Source organism: Malaya genurostris, chromosome 1, assembly GCF_030247185.1.
Source record: "Malaya genurostris strain Urasoe2022 chromosome 1, Malgen_1.1, whole genome shotgun sequence".
In the NCBI taxonomy this organism is placed as follows: Eukaryota; Metazoa; Arthropoda; class Insecta; order Diptera; family Culicidae; genus Malaya; species Malaya genurostris.
This window is the reverse complement of record NC_080570.1, coordinates 138772341-138792422: the sequence shown is the minus strand read 5'-3', so window position 1 is coordinate 138792422 and position 20082 is coordinate 138772341. Positions and strand designations below refer to the sequence as shown.

Sequence of the window (20082 nt, the reverse complement as noted above, 5' to 3'; positions counted from 1 at the left end):
AAATATTTTGATAATTATTATTATTGTTTAAGACCAAAATTTAATTTTAATTTGGTTTTGTTGATGTAAATCAGCTTGTATTTTGAACCAAAAACTTTATGTTTAGTGACTAAATTAAAGTGCTGTTCAGCCGATGCTTGACCGATCGATGAAAACAAATGATAGTCGGAAGGGGCCAAGTCTGGTAAATAAGAAGTGTGGGATAGCAACTTTGATTATATCCTAAACCGGATTTTCAAATTGATCATTTGTTGTCTTTTTCGATTAGTGTTAACAGTTTCACCCGATTTAAGAAGCTTCTCGATACAGCCTACCTTTCTGATCCCGTCAAACACAGAGCATTGTCTTCTTGCCGAATCGATCCGGTTTTGCAGTCGATGTTTATGTTGAGGGTTGATGTTCCGGATTAAATCACCAGTAACATTCCAATGCAAAAGTGATTTTCTTCATAACTTTGAAGCAAAATTTCACAAGCGTTTTTTCGTGTTTTCCGTTTTTTTTTTCATTCACTTCATGTGACACCCAATTTTCACACTTTTGAACTTTTCCCTTAATTTTTTGGAAGCTAATAATTGAAAAGAGCTCATTACAAACAATTCTCTAGATTTCCTTAACAAAATTCGTTGGAAAAACTGCCAAACTGGCATCCCTGGTTGCATCGATCAGCGAAACTATGTCGGTACCGATCATGCCGGGAGGAGTGTGCCAATGATGCTTTCGAAATTGCTAATCTCGACCTATCATCTGGGTTTCATCGATGGTTTAGTATTGTTTTTTTTTCTTCTCGCTCTCTCTCTCTCTCTTTCTCGTTATACCGACAAATGCCAGCGTGTGCTCGAAACAGAAAAGCAGAGGCAAAAAAACAAATGCAAAAACGCCCCTCAGGGGTGCACACGATTAGTGAGTGTGGGGCCGGGATGATGCTTAGATAGCTGCCTTGCCTTGCCTTGCCTTGCTAGTGAATGCAAATCGTTTCTGGAGGCGTTGTAACTGACTCATAACTTAAACGCTGTCAAAAAAAAAATGGTTTCCCTTCCCTTCCCGAAACGCTCGCACGTTCTGGTTGGGGTTTGCCATGGAAAATTTGGGACACACATCGATCAATTAAATCCGGACCATTAATAATCCAATTGTCGTTAATCAATTATCCACGAAAGGCGGCCATCCACACACACACACACACACCCGCCCATCAATTTATCTTCCGAGCTCGAAACCATTCTAATTAGCACCGAAAATCACTTGTCACTCATAATTCAACGACGTTCTGTTTTCTATTTCTTTCTTTCTCTTTCGCAGTGGGTCGAAGAGTCGTTCACGAACTTTGTGAAGGGCATCAACTGGCGCAGCTACGTGGTGTGCGATGTGGCCTACAACAACGTCAACAACTGGCTGTGGTCTCCGTTCATCGACCGGGGCCCCGCCAATCGGCTGTACATCGAAATCCATTTCACCATCCGGGACTGTTCGCTGTTTCCGGGCAATGCACTGTCGTGCAAGGAAACGTTTAGCTTGCTGTTCTACGAGTTTGATGCGGCCACACGGGAACCGCCACCCTGGCAGCCGGAAAGTTACAAACTGATTGGACGGATTGCGGCCGGCGAGGGTCGGTTTAATCAGAACTCCGACGTCGATATCAACGTGGAGGTGAAAAGCATTGCCGTCACCAAGAAGGGGGTGTACTTTGCCTTCCGGGATCAGGGTGCCTGCATCAGTGTACTGGCCGTGAAGGTGTACTACATAACGTGTCCGGCGGTGACGGTGAATTTTGCTCATTTCAATGAAACCCCGACCGGACGGGAGATCACCATAATTGAACAGCAGACGGGGGTGTGCGTGGAGAATGCGGAGGCTTACGAAACACCGACGTACCTGTGCAAGGGTGATGGCAAGTGGACAATCCTGAGCGGAGGTTGCCGCTGTAAGGTCGGTTACGAGCCGGATCATGAAAAGCAAACCTGCAACGTCTGTCCGGTTGGGAAGTTCCGCTCGGCCGAGGTGGAAGCATGTACCATTTGTCCGATGAACTCGAAAACCAACAAAATCGGTTCTCCGTTCTGTCCTTGTTTGAGTGGCCACTATCGGCATCCGCGGGACGGTAAGCACATGGCGTGCTACAAACCACCGGGACCTCCCACGAACCTTACACTGCTGTTCATCGATCAAACCAGTGCCATTCTGTCGTGGAACGCTCCGCAGCGGGCAATAGACGAACAGCTGGACAGCAAGTACCGGAGTGACATCGTTTTTCGGATAAAGTGTTCCGCGTGTACGTCGAACGTCGTGTTTAACCCGTCCACGGAGACGTTCAACGATACCAAGCTGACGTTAACCAATCTGGAACCGGTCACCACGTACACGGTTCAGATCCACTCGCAGCACGGTGTGTCCTATCTGATCAGTCTGGATACGGCGGGAGCTGGTGGCGGTGGTGGTGGTAGATCCGGCTACGAAAACGGTAGCTCCGGAGGATTCGGAGGAAATCACTTTCACCATGCCACCGAGGCACCACCGAACCAGGGCGGCGGTGGTCGTTCGTCGTCCGACCTGGACGACATCAAGACGGAGTTTGCGGAGATTACGTTCACAACCGAGTCGGCAATTCTCAGCACGGTATTCAATGTCAAGTGAGTATGGTTAAAACAGAATCTGCTTTCGATGGTCGAAACTTTGACTGACTAACTTCCGGGGTTTTTTTTGCACAGAATTATTTCGATCACCAACAAAGAGGTCGATCTGGTCTGGGACAAACCGATGCACAGCGACTCACCCATTGAGTACTACGAAGTCCGATGGTTCCCCAAATCGGAGGTGGATGCCATGAACAAATCGGTGCTCAGCACCAAGGAATCCAAGATCCACATCAACGATCTGCAGGAGAACACCGAGTACGGCTTCCAGGTGCGTTGCAAAACTCTGAACGGCTGGGGAACCTTCAGCAACATTGTGTACGCCCAGACACACCAGAGCGTCAGTCCAGGTTAGTTGATTTTTTCGGAATTTTAACAAAACAGACCTGAACCGTTTTATCCTATGATGAGGTTCCTTTTCAGTGTACGATGACTCCTTCCAAATGCGAATTGTTGCTGGCTCAACAGTTGCAGTTGTGTTCATCCTGGTCCTAGGTAAGTCCTTGTCGGTTATCGTGTCAATCAATCGGATTGTTTTGTAATTGTTTTTTCAATCATTTCAGTGATCGTTGTCACCGTACTATTCCTTCGCTCCAAGAGCCACGATGACATCGACAAGAAGACCAACAATCATCTTCCACTGCCATTGGATTACGCCAGCAACGAAGGTAATTTGAGTCGAGTCTGCTTTCTTCGTTACTAGCTAGTGCCGACTGACTCCCAGTCCCCCGCCCCCCCCCCTATTCTTGCACCCACTGTCCGCCGACCATTTAGTGCGTGCTGTTCAAAACGGACCCCGAAACCCCTTTTGAGCAATTCCGTGTTGGCACGACCCCCATTCGATTTGCATGAAACTTTGCGTGAATGATCGGTATGGTAAATAAAGTATTTTTCACTGGTCTAAAGATTTTTTTCGCTCAAGACTAATTTCTCAAAAGGGCATTAATTTTTATATTTTAAACCACATTATTTTTAAACAATTATAACTCGAAATCTAGAGCTTCTGCAAAAAATTTTATCTTGGAAGAAGTTGTAGGCAATCAATTGAACTTTAAAAAGAAGCTATACTCTAAAAAAATCTTCCGATTTTTCAAAAAATCAAAAATCACCGTAAATATTTCTTCACTTTATACCACCAAAAACGTCAAGTTACAAGGAAACCAATGGATGTTAAAAACGGTTGGAGAGGTGAGCGATAGAAAAGTTTCCCGAAGATACAATTTTTAACGATTTTCGTAAAACGAATTTTCCATAGCAATAAATGTGTCTAAGCAATGAAATATTATTCTCCAAGCTAGGCCCCAATGATATAGTTTTTAAAGAGCTACTTCTTTTTGGGCTGTACAAATTAGTTCGTTCCGTTTTCAATAGATGGCTCTGTCTGTTATGAGTATTGAACAATAACAGTTCAATAGATATTCAGTTCATATTGCTTCGAATTTAGAAAAAAATAATTAATTTTGGGCAATTTTGTGTTAACTAAGCAGCATTTGCTGGAAGTTTTAATGCTCTGTTTCATCAGGTGTACAACTTTGCTTCCGCCGTTTTCCGATAGGTGGCTGTACCGGCTGAGGCTGGTCAAAATACATAGATGATAATGCCTTTAAAGTGAATGTGTACAGTGCCTAACGAATTGTCATCGCCGTTTCAGTGACAGTTGTTTTTGTTTTCGTATTATTCACGCTCGAAAATGTCTGTTTATGTGCCCTATTCTGGCCATTTGCGGGAAGTTTTACTTTTCTGTTACAATTCGAAAAAAAAATGCAGCTGAAGCGCATCGAATGCTCTCAGAAAATTACGGTGATGCTGCTCTGAGTAAAAGAACGTGTCGGGAGTGGTTTCAACGTTTTAAAAATGGTGATTTCGATGTCGAAGATAAACCTGGTGGTGGAAGAGAAAAAACCTTCAAAGATGAACAATTAGAAGCATTGCTTGATAAAGATTCGTGCCAAACCCAAGAAGAGCTCACCGAATCGTTGGGAGTGATTCAGCAACCATTTCCAAACGTTTCAAGGCCCTAGGCATGATTCAGAATGAAGGAAACTGGGTGCCGTACGAGTTGAAACCGAGGGACATCGAGCGCCGTCTATTTGTATGTGAGCAACTGCTTCAAAGACAAAATCGTAAGGGGTTTTTACATCGAATCGTAACCGGTGATGAAAAGTGTGTTCGATACGATAATCCTAAACGTAGAAAATCATTGGGAAAGCCCGGGCATGCTGCTCCGTCGAAGGCAAAACCGAATATTCACGGCACCAAGGTTATGATTTGTATTTGGTGGGATCAGCTCGGTGTGATTTACTACGAGCTCTTAAAACCGGGTGAAACCATCACAGGAGATCGCTACCGAACGCAACTGATGCGCCTTAGTTAGTCGCGCGCTAGAAGAAAAGCGGCCACAATATCAAGAGCGACATGACAAAGTCATCCTCCAACACGACAATGCTCGGTCTCACGTCGCAAAAGTGGTCAAAAAGTACCCGGAAACGCTGAAATGGGAAGTCTTGCCCCACTCGCCGTGTTCCCCAGATGTCACCCCTTCTGACTTCTACCTATTCCGTTCGATGGCACACGGCCTGGCAGATCAACATTTTCAATCCTTCGAAGAGTTGGAAAAATGGATTGCTTCATGGATAGCGTCAAAAGAGAACTCCTTTTTTCGAGCCGGGATCCGAAAATTGCCGGAAAGATGGGAGAAAGTTGTCGCTAGTGACGGACAATACTTAGAATAATACATCTGTAAGCACTTTTACGCAATAAAGCTTTTAATTTTGGAAGAAAAGTGCAGAGGAAGCACATCAAATGCTTGTGGATGTTTATGACGATAGTGCTCCAACTGATAAATCATGTAGGAATGGAAGCGTTGAATACAGGCCTTGCTCTGGACAACCGAATTAAAAAATCGAAGACCAACAGTTGAAGGCACTACTCGATGACGCTCCGAGCCAAACGCAAGAGGATCTTGCTTGGAAGTGACTCAACAAGCAGTTTCTATACGTCAGTTAGTCAAAAGGGGCCTTTTGAACTGGAACCGAGAGATATTGTAAGGTGATTTTTCACCTGAGAGCAGCTGATTCAAAGTCAACAAAGAAAGGGTTTTTTTAAACATCGAATTGTTACCGGGGATGAAAAATGGAACATCAATTCCGAAGCCCGAATACTCATGGTTCTGGAAGGTCAGGTTGTGCATCTGGTGAGACTAAATGCGTATTGTGTACTAAGAGCTGACGATACTTCAACGGACGATCGCTATAGGCAGCAATTGATGCGTTTGAGCCGTCCATTACGAGAACAACGGCTGGAATATCGGGAAAGACATGATAAAGTTATCATCTTGCATGACAACGCTCGACCTCATGTCGTAAAAGTCGTGAACAAAATACTTGGAAACGTTCAAGTGGAACATTTTGTCGCACCCGCCGTATTCTGCTAACAGTGCTCCTTCTGATTACTGGCTGTTCCGACGGATGCAACACGATCTGACAGATTATCGGTTAACTTCTTTCGCAGAAATCGAAAATTGCCTGAGAGCTGCGAAAAACTTGTAACTAGCGATGGACGCTGCTTTGGTTTGCGATTCTTTTTATTTTGAAATAAAGGCATTTTTGACCCAATAAAAAATGGACCGAACTGATTTGTACCCCCCAATAAATGTAGTCATTCTCGGGATCTATGAGAAAAGAAATCGAGGAAATAGATGTTTTATGATAATACACCGCTTTTAAAAATTAGTCTAGATTCGCCATCGCCAAATTTAGTATATTTGTAATCCTCATGAAATTTTGAATAAATTATTTTCTGGCATCAAGACGATGTGAGTAGTTGTTTTCGAGATATTTAGAAAACAAAATCGAAAGCAATTCACTGGTTTAATACAATCACAGATTCAACAAGGTTGTAACCACCATATTGAAAAAATATACCTGCTTTTGGGTTCACGTATCAAAAATTGGGTTTCTTGTTTTCATCTGGTATGAAAGTTTACCTACACTCAATTATAAAATTTCCTACACTTAACTATAAAAACGCAATTTTTGAAATACATAGCGTCAGTGTGAAAACTACCATCAAAAAGCCATAATATACAGTGAGTGTGATTTTTTTTCTGATTGTGGAACTTTTAACCGACTGATCATTCGGGTCCGTAGTAAGTGTGATTCAATAAGGAGAAAATATCATTGTGCTAACGAAAAACCTTGTTCGTGTAAGCGTCGTAAAGGAGCAGATAGTATGATTGAACACTTTTCTTCCATTGAATTTTTTCGACTCATGTCGAAATCTCATATATATTATGTTGAAAATGTATAGAAACTAGCTCCCAGCGACAACGAGATTAGAAGAAATACCGCTAGCTACATCGGGATATGATTTAGAAGAAATACCAACAGCGGCTTCACTCGTCTCAGCATCCTTCCAACATAGTGATTTAGCGGATATTTTGAAGAATCAAAATTATGAGCTATTTGATAAAAGTATTTCTGAAACTAATGTATCTCCTATAGCAGTTAGAGAGCTCAGGTCGGACAACTATCGCACAGAAAAAGTGTTCCAAAATCGGTAAAGGCATCAGGAAACAACGTTTCGATCATCCATCACAAAACGACAAATCTGAAGAAGTTCAAACAGTGAAAACTGAGGCTGCTGCAGCATTCGACGAAATCATTAATAAATTGAAGGCAAAGTTTACCGAACCAGGATTGCTCAAAACATGATAAAATACGGATACTCTAAATTTTACCCAACTCGTCTGTCTGCTTCATTGACGATGTAAGAATTTAATGTGAATGAATACATGGTTTCACTGGCACAAGAATTGGTTAAAATGGCCAGGAGTCTCGGCAGTTTCTAACAACAAAATTCGGCCGTCCAATGGATTGTTTATTGTTTATTTATTGTTTATTGTGGAGCAGGTAAGAGCCCAGTGGAGCTAGTTTAGTAAAAACTTTTTCTCCAACAGGCATAAAACCTCCTCATCTTTTGCATCAACAGATTACAACGATCCAAATGATACATAATAAGAAGCCTAGAAACTCTAAAAATAATGCATTCTCTGTGCTCCTTGAAAGCCAATTTGGAATCTGATAAAACTCCTAGATCCATGACTGACGATCTTCGATCTAAAACTGTATTTGAGATATTATAATCGAAGCTCACAGACAAGCGTTTGCGACAGAAGGAGATAACGGAGCACTTTGAAGGGTTTAGTATCATCTTGTTTACTTCACACCAGTTTGAAAAATTGTTCAATTGTATTTGCAAAAATATGCAGTCTTCAGTGTTTTTTCAATAATGTTCAACATCTTCAAATCATCCGCAAAAGATAGCTTCTTGCAGTCTACTGAGAAACTTAAATCATTTAGATAAATTAGGAAGAGGAAGATTATCCCGATATAAAACATAAAGTACTGTACACAGATGAAAATAATTAAAGTAACACGACATGTAAATGAATAGTACTCTGAAATAGACATCAGTTGAATCGAAAATCTGATTTAAAACTATAATCGATGTAAAATTAGATCGGAAACTGTATATTTCAAAACATGCTTGGTTTTGCTTTCAAAATATAATGAATAATGAAGAACTGTAACTAGGTAACTTTCCATTCAACTCCGGTAACCAATAAGCACATACTAACGCCGCATTATGACAGCAAATAATCGCCGATTGGCATTACAATCGCACTTGAGACAGAATTAAAACCGACTTCGGCCAAAGATACGACAGTTCGTAGATCATGCTCATTTATGGCTAGTGTGCATTATGAATCAATTGAATTCTGATTGATTTACAACATGATAAGCTTTCCGATTGCAGATATAGAGCTATAAGCATTTTTGGTGCTCATAAAATGGTATTTTGATGCCATTATTAGTTCTTACCGGTTACCTGGGAATTGCCTGTTCAAAGAATGTGCATGAAAATTGACGTGAATTCACAAAATATTTTCATTAGTGCAGTTCTTTAACGACGACGATATAAGTGGACGTGAAATAGTTCAGAAACGGCTTTTGCTTTCAAGTCTTAAAGAAACTTTTCAACGATTCAACGAGATTAGTGAACAGCAAATTTCATTCAGTAGATTTGCTTTCGACGTTAAAACCAATACATTGTAAACTTCTCAATACTTCAGATTGTCATTCATGAAAATGTTGACCTAATGCTTCACAGCCACAAAAAGTATTTCTTTCAGCAGAATTTTCTAGCTCTCTGATCGAACAATGAATAACTATTGATAGATGGAATCTATCTTGTATAGAGACTACGAGACTTCAGCTGGTTACGGAGCAGGTGCAATTCGCCTTTTTACTTCGCGGCTGATATCATTATCGCATGCCACTAATGTTCCAAGATATATGAACTTGTCAACAAGTTCGTATAGTACCGCATCAATCTCCACCACGGGTCCTACACCTTTTGGGCGGCCTCGGTTTCTACCAGACACCATGTACTTAGTCTCGGTAGAGTTTATCGTCAACCCTATTCTCGCAGTTTCTTTCTTGAATGGCCTTGAAAAGCCTCTTCCACAGCTCTACGATCCACACCAATAATATCAATGTCGTCCGCAAAACCAAGAAGCATGTGAGACTTATTGATGATGGTTCCGTTTCTCTGCACGCCGGATCTTCGTACGGCACCTTCGAGCGCTATATTGAACAACAAATTTGAGAGCGCGTCGCCCTGCTTCAATCCATCTAACGTCACGAGCTATCTGGACGCTTGATTTCGATCCATCGAACCGCAGTCTAATTAGCTTGATCGGTAAGCCATGTTCTAACATGATCTGCCACAATTCGTTACGTTTTCACCGAATCGTACGCTGCTTTGAAAAAAAAAATGCGCTGGCTTCGTTATAATATCAGAAGTCTTGAAGTATGAAACAATTGATGTGCAAGCTTTCATTTCCAAATTAATAACGGAGTGACATTTCTTCGCAACCCCGCACGGTAAGGGACCATGTGATTCAATCAGCGGAACATTGAAACGAAAGGCAACAAGAGCTAGCTGGACAAGAGAACCTGAACATCCGATAACAAATGCGAAAGCTTTGTACGAAAGGAATCAAGATAATTTCACTGAATTCTCGTTCTGTTATATGTCACAAGAGCAAAAAGGCGATGGTGCTGTGGAATGGAAAGATATTCATCAACAAACAGAAATGGGATTCAGCAGGGTACACCAAAATATCATTGCTTCATTCCATTAACAGAAAATAAGATTAAAGTTAATTTGCAAAACGATAATTGTCTTATTTGTTTTGCAAATTCTATCTTTAATATTATACTTTTCAACTTGAATACAATACGCTTATGGAAAACCGCACCTAATTTATGGAATATGTGCATTTTTATAAAGTTGTGATTTTTTTTTCAAATATCTCGAAAACAACTGCTCTCATTGTTTTGACGTCGATGAATTTATTCACAAATTTCATGAGGATTATAAACAAAAATTTTTCTCAAATTTCATGAGGATTACAAAAATAATAAATTTGGCTATGGAGAACTCAGACCAACTTATAACAAAAGGCGTATTCTTATGAAATATCACCATCGAAAATGACTGCATTTAGGAAGTAGCTCTCATCTCATTTTTCTTTGAGCGTAGCTTGAAGAAGAATATTTCATTGCTCAGACACTTTCATTCCTATGAGAACATCGTTTATCAAGAATCGTTGAAAAGTTTTTCTTCTGGGAATATTTTTTATCGATCACCTCTTCAACTGTTCTAAACATTCATCAGCTTCTTTGTAACTTTACGCTTAAGTGGTAAAAAATGCGAAAAAAATGCTACGGTAGAATAACTAAGAATTTTGAAAATATATTTTATTTTTGAATTTTTAAAAACAAGATTTTTTTTTCAGTGTATATTCTAGTTTAAAAGTTCAATTGATTACCTACAACTTTTTCCAAGACAAAATTTTCGTAGAAGCTGTAGATTTCGAGTTATAATTGTTCAAAAATATTTTTTTTTTACTTTTTTATTTATGACTTCTGGTCAGTCAGTATTTTTTACTTTTTTTTCGGTTTTTTAACGATATCAACTAACTAGAGATTATAAGAGGAGAAAGAATATGAAATCATAGAGTCATAGCACTCAAGGAAGAGCAAGGATGTGAAGAATAAAGTGCGGAAAAGTGAGACGTGACAAGGGTCATTTAAGTAAGCCCGGCCGGTTCGGACAGTAAATGGCAAACGACCTTTGCCTTTACTTTCTGACATATCAGAGACTCGGATAACTCGTATCGCTAAGATGCCTAAGTTCGACTCCTCTGGTAGAAGGTAAAAGTTTAGATACGAGAAGCCTTCTGCTTACTTAAATGACCCTTGTCACGTCTCACTTTTCCGCACTTTATTCTTCACATCCTTGCTCTTCCTTGAGTACTATGACTCTATGATTTCATATTCTTTCTCCTCTTATAATCTCTAGTTAGTTTGATATCGTTAAAAAACCGAAAAAAAAGTTCAAAAATAATGTAACTTTAAACACATACGCCCTTTTCAAAAAATAGTCTTTAGTGAGAAAAAAAAGTCTAGACCAGTAAAAAATACTTTATTTGCCATACCGATGAAACACATGCAAAGTTTCATGCAAACGGTTCCTGTTAGAATTTTACTATTTATGAACGTTTTAGCGTAGAAATACTCCCTTTTCAAGAGTCTTGAACCCCTCCCCTTGTCCCTTAGTGAATCACATAAGGAAAGATAGATTAGTTAGGAAACGCCCCTGTGATGCTGTTTTCGTCCAAAACCAGACCACTGCTCAAAACGTGGCGCTCGTAGAGACTTCCTGCATCACAAAACTTTTTCCACTGATCAGCAACTCCCTGTAGAGCGAGTGAGAAACACCGGAAACCATCGCCTAGCTCGCTAGTAGCCAAGTTGTATGATGAAATCCTCACCTGTTTGCATTCTGTTTTTTTTCTTCACCAAACCCCACAATCAAAACAAACAAAAAAATTACAATGCCCACCACCACAAACCAATAATCCCATCGAGCAGGACTTGTAGTGACCTATAGTAAGTGGCAAATTCAGAAGATCAATTGATTATACTGGTTTTTTCGAAATCGAAATTTTCCAAATTTAGACCTTATTCCATTTCGTTTTCGTTTGTCTGTTACGCCAAGAAGCACTAGATTCGAATTCTCTTCGTATTGGTGTGATGCATGCTTATTTTGCCATTTACTGATTCAGAACGTGTTGTTAGCTTATCTTTACGACTTTATGGTGTGCTTTTTTTGTTTGCGTGTTCTGACACCTTTCTTTCTCTCGCTCTTACTCTCTCTCTCTGTCTTGCTTTCCAAGTGACAACTCTTAATTGTGTGCTTAGATCTGTGTTTTGCACCGTTGTTGTTTGTTCGTTTGTTTTTTTTTTATGTTTTGTACCATAATTCACTACCTAGCAGTAGTACCTACCTACCTGCCTACCAATCGACCTCCCAACACCATCGATCGAACACCACTTAGGATACACCGGATTAGTGTGTGTGTGTGCTTCTGCTACTTTGTTTTTATTGTCTTTCTTTCTCGATTATAGTTCACGCAATGGACACAACGCCGATCGTGAAAACGATGAAAAACAATGGTAAATTTGTTGTTATGTGCGCGTGTAGATAAGCTCTGCCGTCTCCGCAAAACGCAAACCCACTACTTACCTGTCTTATCTCTAATATTATCACTATTGGATCTTTTAACTAGTTATAACGTAGCTGCTCTTTTTGTTTTTTGGTTAACCCCTTACTCTTGCCTCTGTTCGAGCGAATAGGGAACAATTTGCCTTAGACTCATTTTTAACCCAAACTGGTAAACCTTGTTGATCTCTGCTCTTCTTTTTATTCATCTTCGTTAAATTTGCTGTAAACAAAAGGATCTTTTTAAAAAACAATCGGCTAATAACTGTTTGAGCTTTCTGAACCCTGAATTTACTTAACCCCACGATCTCGGTATGAATTAGATTATGATTTCGTTAACCATTGTTTGTATCTCGGACCACTAATTTTCCTCCTGTATTTTAACGACGTGAACTTTTTACTGAGTGTCCCACGATTATCATTTGCCGACGACCTTAAACTGTTTAAAAGTATTAAGACAACATTTCCCTCCAGAGTCAACTCGAAATTTTTTCAGAGTGGTACGAGATCAACCGAAATATCAGTAAATGCTCGATTATCACGTTCACACGAAAAAAAAAAAAACACCTATACGTTTCGACTATTGTCTTCGAGAATCTACGATAGATAGAGTCACATGTGCCAAGGATCTTGGGGTTTTTCTTGACGAACAACTGAACTACAAGCAACATATTTCGTACATTGTTGCAAAAGCTTCACGTTGCCGGGGAATTGTAATGAGAACTGCTAAGCACTTCACAGATATCTACTGTGTGAAATCTCTTTACTGCTCGCTTATACGAACAACGCTCAAATATTGTTCGGCGGTATGGAACCCGCTTTACCATAATGGAAATCTTACAATCGAATGAATACAGCGCAGATTTGTTCGTTTCGCTCTTCGCCAGTTACCATGGAATAACCCTCATCAGTTGCCGAGTTATGAAAGCCGCGGACTGCTTATCGGACTCGATACACTGAAGGTGCGACGTGAAAGGTCCCGTGCATTGCTAATCACCGACGATTTGTTGATTGTTCAGCACTTCTTTGTCAAATAAATATAAATGTTCGCGCACGAGCTCTTCGCAACAACAACCTCCTCAGAATGCCTCTTCGTCGCACTAATTATGGAATCAACGGCGCCATCATTGGATTGCAACGTTCTTTCAATGCTGTTTCGACGGAATTCGATTTCCATGTCCCGCGCAGTCGAATTTAAAATACTTTTTTCAATATACTTCGGAACGAGGATGGCTTTTATCGTATCAAAGAACGCTCGCTGGCAACTCTTCACATAATTGAATCAGTGCCATTAAAGAGAGACGGATATCATCGCAACAACAAAAACCCGGCATAGCTCATTTAACATAGAATCGACAACAGGGCGAGAGCGAATTCCTCTCGATGACATTTCTGAGAATCAAAGGTTAGCACGCTGCTGTGGGGATCCTCTCTGAAATAACAAACCTGCCTAGTATGAGAATCATCAAGTTGAATCATCGATTCGATTTTCTGCGATAATTGTCAATTTGCGATTCTCTCTTGAGAAATTCCACACAGCAACGATCATTTTTAGACTGTAAATTTTTTTAAGGGCCGTGAAATACTCAGAGTATGAAGTAGAGCGAAGAAATATAGATAGCAATATAGTAGCTTCTGTCAAATTTGCGGCAATCACCAACACTGCTTAGGAATAATCATTAGGACCATATTTTGTCTGTTGATTATGTAAGCCTTGGTATTACATTCCTGTAGTGGAATTTGACCTTCTGTTTCAACAGACTTCGCAGCCGATTCAGAGTGTACAGAACCATTGCATGGCTAGTGCTACGATTCTACTGACACTACGAATCCTTCCAGGTCGGGGCTCGAACATACGGCAACTGGTTTGTAAGACCAGCGCCCTATGCATTGAACCGCCAACCCGGGACAAATCATGATGAATGAATTATGTATATTAGTAAAATGATTATGTTGAATAAATAAGTAAGGAGGGGTTCCTGGGAAAGGGACCTTTCGTTCTTGTTCTAGATGGGGCTTTGTTTCATGCTTAGAAAGGTACAACTGGTGAGAGCGTATGAACGTATTTGGAGATAGTCTTTTGACGTAGGACTACGTCTTTGTTTTCCCTATGCCTATTTCTAGTCGAGATGGTCTAAGAAATATTTGAACACTTTTGGAAACAGTCATACGTCAAATTCAACAAAACGTGGAGTTTTAAACTCTAGTCTGCTATCAATTCAAAATAACAAAGAGTTAGCAATTTAAAAATATTTTTTTCTCGACTTTTCATGTTTTGCAAAGACATTTACATCCATTTCAAGTGTAATTGTCCCATATGTGTATGAAATATGGGATATGTATGGTTATGGGACAATTATGCGCAGAACAGTAACAGTTTGCTGGTGTATTTTAACCCCCCTTGTTATCGCTTATGAATTTATGTGCAAATAGCTGATAATACTACATGGAAGGAGGAGTCAAACAAAGAAAAAGTCGATTTTTTTATTCAATATTATCTCCACCTAGAGCGATACACTTGATCCATCGGTACTCCAACATTTTGAAGCCCCTTGAAAAAAAAAAAAAGATTTGTCAAGGCCTCCAAAATAGGCTTCCTTTTTTGCAATGATCTCAGCATTCGACGAACATTTCTTTCCCTGGAGATTCTTTTTCAGATTTGGAAATGTATAATTGTGGCTGGGGTCCAGGTCTAGAGAATAGGGTGGATGGTTCAAAGGGTTCAAACTGAACAGGCAAAATATGACTCATTTTGTTCGAAAACTAAGCACCTAGTAAAAAATTGTGAAAATTTACGACTTCTGAGACCGACACATTCGAGCGTTATAAATGACTCACTTTTACAGTTGATCTAACTTATATTAGTTTCATTCTGACATATTTTGTAGTGCTGAAACACGTCACAGTTCGCACAAACTTACATGCAAGAATATTTAATAATGAGTTATTTGATAAATGCATGATATGAAATTCAATAAAATTAATAAAAAATGAAAACTGATAGAGCATAGAGCGACGGCGACGACTTGAACCGAGAATCATTGAATCATGAAGTACGTCCGTTAATCGACTGACACATAGAAGCACACATCTACTTTGCCGGTAAATGATGCATATAAATTCATACAGTTGCACTTGTTAGCCGAATGCAACAGTCGGAACTAGTACATGGGTAAAATGTACTGATCTTTTTTTTTTTTAATTTTGCCAAAAAATATTGATTTCGGGTTCTTGAACCATTATAGGTAATATTACAGATTATTTTTTCTGCTTTATCATATGATGATAGAGGATCAATCGGACCAATTCCGGCCGACAAATTTCACTAGATTAATGGGCGGGTAGGGTCTATAAAACTTTTGAAAAATCATTTATTTTTTTCTTTTTATTTTCTTGTAGTAAAACATTTCAAGAATATTCTGTGAAATTTTCAAGCCTGTCGGAACAAAACTCAGCAAGTTATGGGCCTTTATCTTCGTTTATCTCATACTGCGAAGAAATAAGAACTCGGCGCATAGGCCCAAAACTTCTGCTTTGATTGACTAAAAAACTTGACAAAACATTCTTGAAATGTTTCATTATAACAAATTATAAAAGAAAAAATATGCTTTTTTGAAAATATTAGACCCTACGGGCTCCCTGGAGTAATTAATTGTTTCCATTGATTTTATAGACAAAAAACTTTAAACGCGTTCTTCTCGAAAGCAGGTTTTGAAAGTCCGTGTCCATCGTAATTTTGCACTCACTTTCTACATATAAAAAACCAGACCCTGACGTTCTCCTTTTCGTTGTTTGTTACTTTGGGGAGATTTTACAGCTTCAAAATGGCGGGTTTTTTCGTGAAAAATCGTAGTTTTCACTTTGAAGAACCACCAAAAATTTAAAAAATTAAAAAAAAAATCAAACAGAAACGTTGGGGTCTAGAATAATTTCTACCCTAACTATGCTGCTTTGATTTGTTCACTTCTGATTAGTCTGCGCTGAGATACAGAGGACACCGCAAATCATGATTTTTAGGAAGCGTCCTCAAATATACCTCTTCACCGACTTATTTCTCAATATTTTTCCACGATAAAATCACAAAATGTTGTTCGAATGATGCTTTTTAACATGCAAAATATTTGAATTCATTTTGTTGAACGATAATTCTGCAAAAATCGCTAAAATTAGGATTTTTTCATCATTTAGACCCTACCCTAGCTTCGAAAATGTTAAACTTAGTGTGACAAAAACTCGCTCATGAGGCTCATTTTCGTCTATTCATCAGCTCACCTCATGATTTAAGATGCAATCCATAAAATGCTGGTAAAGAAGAAACTTATCGCTGATCTAAACAAACACACTCACCTATACAGAGCATCACTGACACCAAATTGTGAAGGTAGTGATGGTTCTCAGTGTTGATTTCATTCATTCCGAGTTTTCAAATGTGAGTACTAAGTTTTGCATCAACGTATTGAGCTACGCTGGTTAGTGTATGTTTACACTGCAGAGCTGCCAACACAACCAATACTTTCGGGTTTGTTTTCGCTGGTGCTCAAAACGACCTGATGCAATGTGTTGATGTGCAATACATCATATCACAGCTCACAAATCGTCTCTCAGTGAGTTTTAATCAGTGATGTCACTTTGCCCTGATGCCAAATCCGTAGATTTGGTTTCAAGTGTACTTATACTCATACGTTTACATAAAATTAACAGCATTAATCCATAAGAATAGACTTCCAGAAATGAATGATCGGTGGCGAATAGATGCATAGATTCCTTTTCTAATTGGACATGTCAAAAACTTTAAGGAACTAATGTAACAATATTTAATCATTTGCCGTTGATATCTAAAAAAATAATGCGGAATCTGGAGATTTCTGTGAAAATAATGCTAAATCCGTAGATTTCATGTGATTCATCCGTAGGTCTGTAGACAATACAAAGATCCATAGATCTGCGAACAAACCCGTAGGGTTGACATCGCTGGATTAATATTTTAAGTGTTCACACTACGATGTTGAGGCTTTTGGCGTTTTTCATTAAAACACACTGGTGACGTGGATTGCTCTGGTTTTGCACTTCTGAGCAGAAATGGTAATAAAACACCGTCAGAATACTGCATTTCTACTCGAAAGTGCAAAATCAGAGCTGTCCACGCCAAATGGTTGTCCAGTTACTCAAATCGCTCAGTGATGCTACTGAAACCGATTTTTCTGTTCATTCAGTTTAGTCTTGATGGTATCCGATTTAGTCGAATAAAAAATCACATGACAAGAGTAGTGAAATAAAAACAGTTTATTTCAATTTAGTTATTTTAGCTACTGCAATCTGCAGCTATATGGCGCACTGTCACCAAAAAATCGCTAACACTGTAATGACTACTAGCCACTAGATGGCACACTATTATCGAAAAGAATTTTGCACTCGCGGTTGTCTTCTCTATTTTGGAAGGTATAAAGGCAGTCTGCTATCAGTGAAACTATTTATCTTCTTAAGCACTATTTTATTCATTCAACTCAACGCGAAAGCGATTCTCTCACTGAAAACTTTGAGCACTCGGAAAGTAAAAACCGAATAAGGAGTGTATCGAAAAAAAGCTATCCACTAATTTTTCTTTCAAATTATGATAAAAAACGATATTTTATTCAAACTAAAAATTGATCCGTTATTGTACGAAGTTATTGTTGAGTATAATGAAAACCAAATGAAATTTAAGTAATTCCTTCAAGAATTTTCGAACTTTTGATCGAACGCTCTTCATCAAGTTCCGGACAAGTTTTGCATCGCATTTTTTGGGCGCTTGAGACTAAATTTTTTCGAACTCCTGCATGTTCCCAGCTGCCTCACCAGTATTCTTGAAGACCCTCTTCACGATTGCCCAGTAACGTTCGATGGGTCGAAGCTGAGGGCAATTTGGTGGATTGATATTTTTTTCAACGAAATTTATACCCTTTTCCGCAAGCCAATTGAGAGTGGTTTTGGCATAGTGAGCCGATGCTAAATCCTGCCAAAACAGTGGAGGTGTGCTATGCTTTTTATATAAAGGCAGCAATCCCTCCTGGAGACACTCAGATCGATAGATTTCTGTATTTATAGTTCCGGTAGTGTAAAAAATGGTTGACTTCAAACCACAGGAACATATTGCTTGCCATATCAGTATCTTTCGACCGAGTTTCTCTACTTGAATCGACCTGTCCGCATCGCTCACATCCTCCCCAACAACGACAGTTAAGCATTGTGGACCTGAAAGGATTTTTGAGTCCTCCTTTACAGAAGTCCCATCGTCCATCAAAACGCATGCATCCGGACACTGCAAAAGACGCGAACACAATTTCCGGGCCCTTGTTGCTGCTCGATTCTTCTGTGCTACACTTTGTTTCGAGATTTTCTGCTTCTTGTAGGTCTTCAGGTGATTTCGCCTCTTGAAACGCTTGTCATTCCGACACTCGTTCCTGCTTTTTTGCCAAACCACGTATTGACATTGATTTTCTCTTCATGATTAGAGATACCACCTTCTGGTCTAGTTTCGGGTTGGAAGAACCGGGTTTTCTGCCTTCTCCTGGTAACTCATCCAAAGAATAGTGTTTCCCAAACTTATCAATGATGGTTTTAACACTGGCATGATGAATTCCAAACCGCTTCGCCAGTTTTCGCATAGTAACACCCTTCTCACTTAGCCATGTGTCCAGAACCTTAATTTTCACTTTTCAATACGCGACATTTTGAAAACGCAGAATTTCAACCGCACAAACAAGTAAACAAACGAAAACTGACAGCCAAACGCATAGCATGCTGTGATCTGAGCATAAAAAACCATCACAAATACATGCGTTTAACACAAATGTATGTGGATAGTTTATTTTCGATACACTCCTTAGATGACGGTATCGGATTTGGAAAATAACATTCGTTCAACAACAAGGAATTGCACCACTCCATTTGCGACTGATTTGTGAAGTAACATGGATTAAATTTCTCTCGTCAGTAATTTTATTTCTTCCAAAAAAAATGTGTTAAGACCGGTCTTTTGCCTCCCCCTGTCCCCCACCCCTGCCCAGCACTGGCGCGCTGGTTCTCCGACTAACAACACCAACTAATTAGAAACGATTTTTCTCTTTTTTTATTTTCATATATGTATAATCTGCTTATTGTGTGTGCGTGTGATGGCTCCTCCTGCATGATGTGCGCTTTGTAAATGAATAAATTAAACCAAAAACCAAAAAAAAAAAAAAACAATATAACATATTCTCAACAATGTACAATTTTTTGGCTTATTAACTGCTACCAACACCTGAAACCACCGCAAAAATAAATCTGCTCATTCCGCGTAATGAAACTCCAAACAAAACTGCTGCATTGTGCTATATCATCATACTTACTTACTTACTTACTTATTTGTAATAACTAAAAAACATTTGTAATTTGCTTTCGAAAATTTTCGTTGTACGTCAAAATTTGCTTTCCGTTTTTGTGTTTGTGTTTGAACTTTCGGTTTATTTTTTTGTTTTCGTTGTTGTTGTTTGTTTTTTCCTGTGCACATACACACATTGGTACTTTTTGGCTTCTATACTCTCGTTTGGTTTTGTGTAATACACGATTTTACGATTGATTTCGCGAGAGAAGGTGGTTCTTACGGGTATTACCGACCACGTCGTAACAATTTTGCAGTGACCACGCCATTGTTCGGCACCAACCGGAGCTACGTCGACCCGCACACGTACGAGGATCCGAACCAGGCGATCCGCGAGTTTGCCCGGGAGATCGATGCCAGCTACATCACGATCGAGGCCATCATCGGTAGGTTTTTTTTGGTTTTGTTCAGTGTGACGCC

The 20082-nt window shown here is 39.4% G+C and overlaps 1 protein-coding gene across 11 annotated transcripts in view; it reads left to right on the top strand.

The window, feature by feature from the left end:
- Window positions 1-20082, top strand: part of LOC131425916 (ephrin type-B receptor 1) — a 166327-nt gene that overhangs the window by 136668 nt on the left and 9577 nt on the right. For 4 of the 11 annotated variants that reach the window (XM_058588209.1, XM_058588208.1, XM_058588210.1 and 1 more), the window contains 6 exons: window positions 1300-2627; window positions 2706-2980; window positions 3042-3125; window positions 3194-3298; window positions 12170-12217; window positions 19875-20048. In XM_058588209.1, coding sequence (XP_058444192.1) covers window positions 1300-2627; window positions 2706-2980; window positions 3042-3125; window positions 3194-3298; window positions 12170-12217; window positions 19875-20048 — 2014 coding nt within the window. Of the gene's footprint in view, window positions 1-1299; window positions 2628-2705; window positions 2981-3041; window positions 3126-3193; window positions 3299-11632; window positions 11651-12169; window positions 12218-19874; window positions 20049-20082 lie in introns of all 11 variants that reach the window. The other 7 variants (XM_058588215.1, XM_058588212.1, XM_058588213.1 and 4 more) reach the window with 7 other exon arrangements.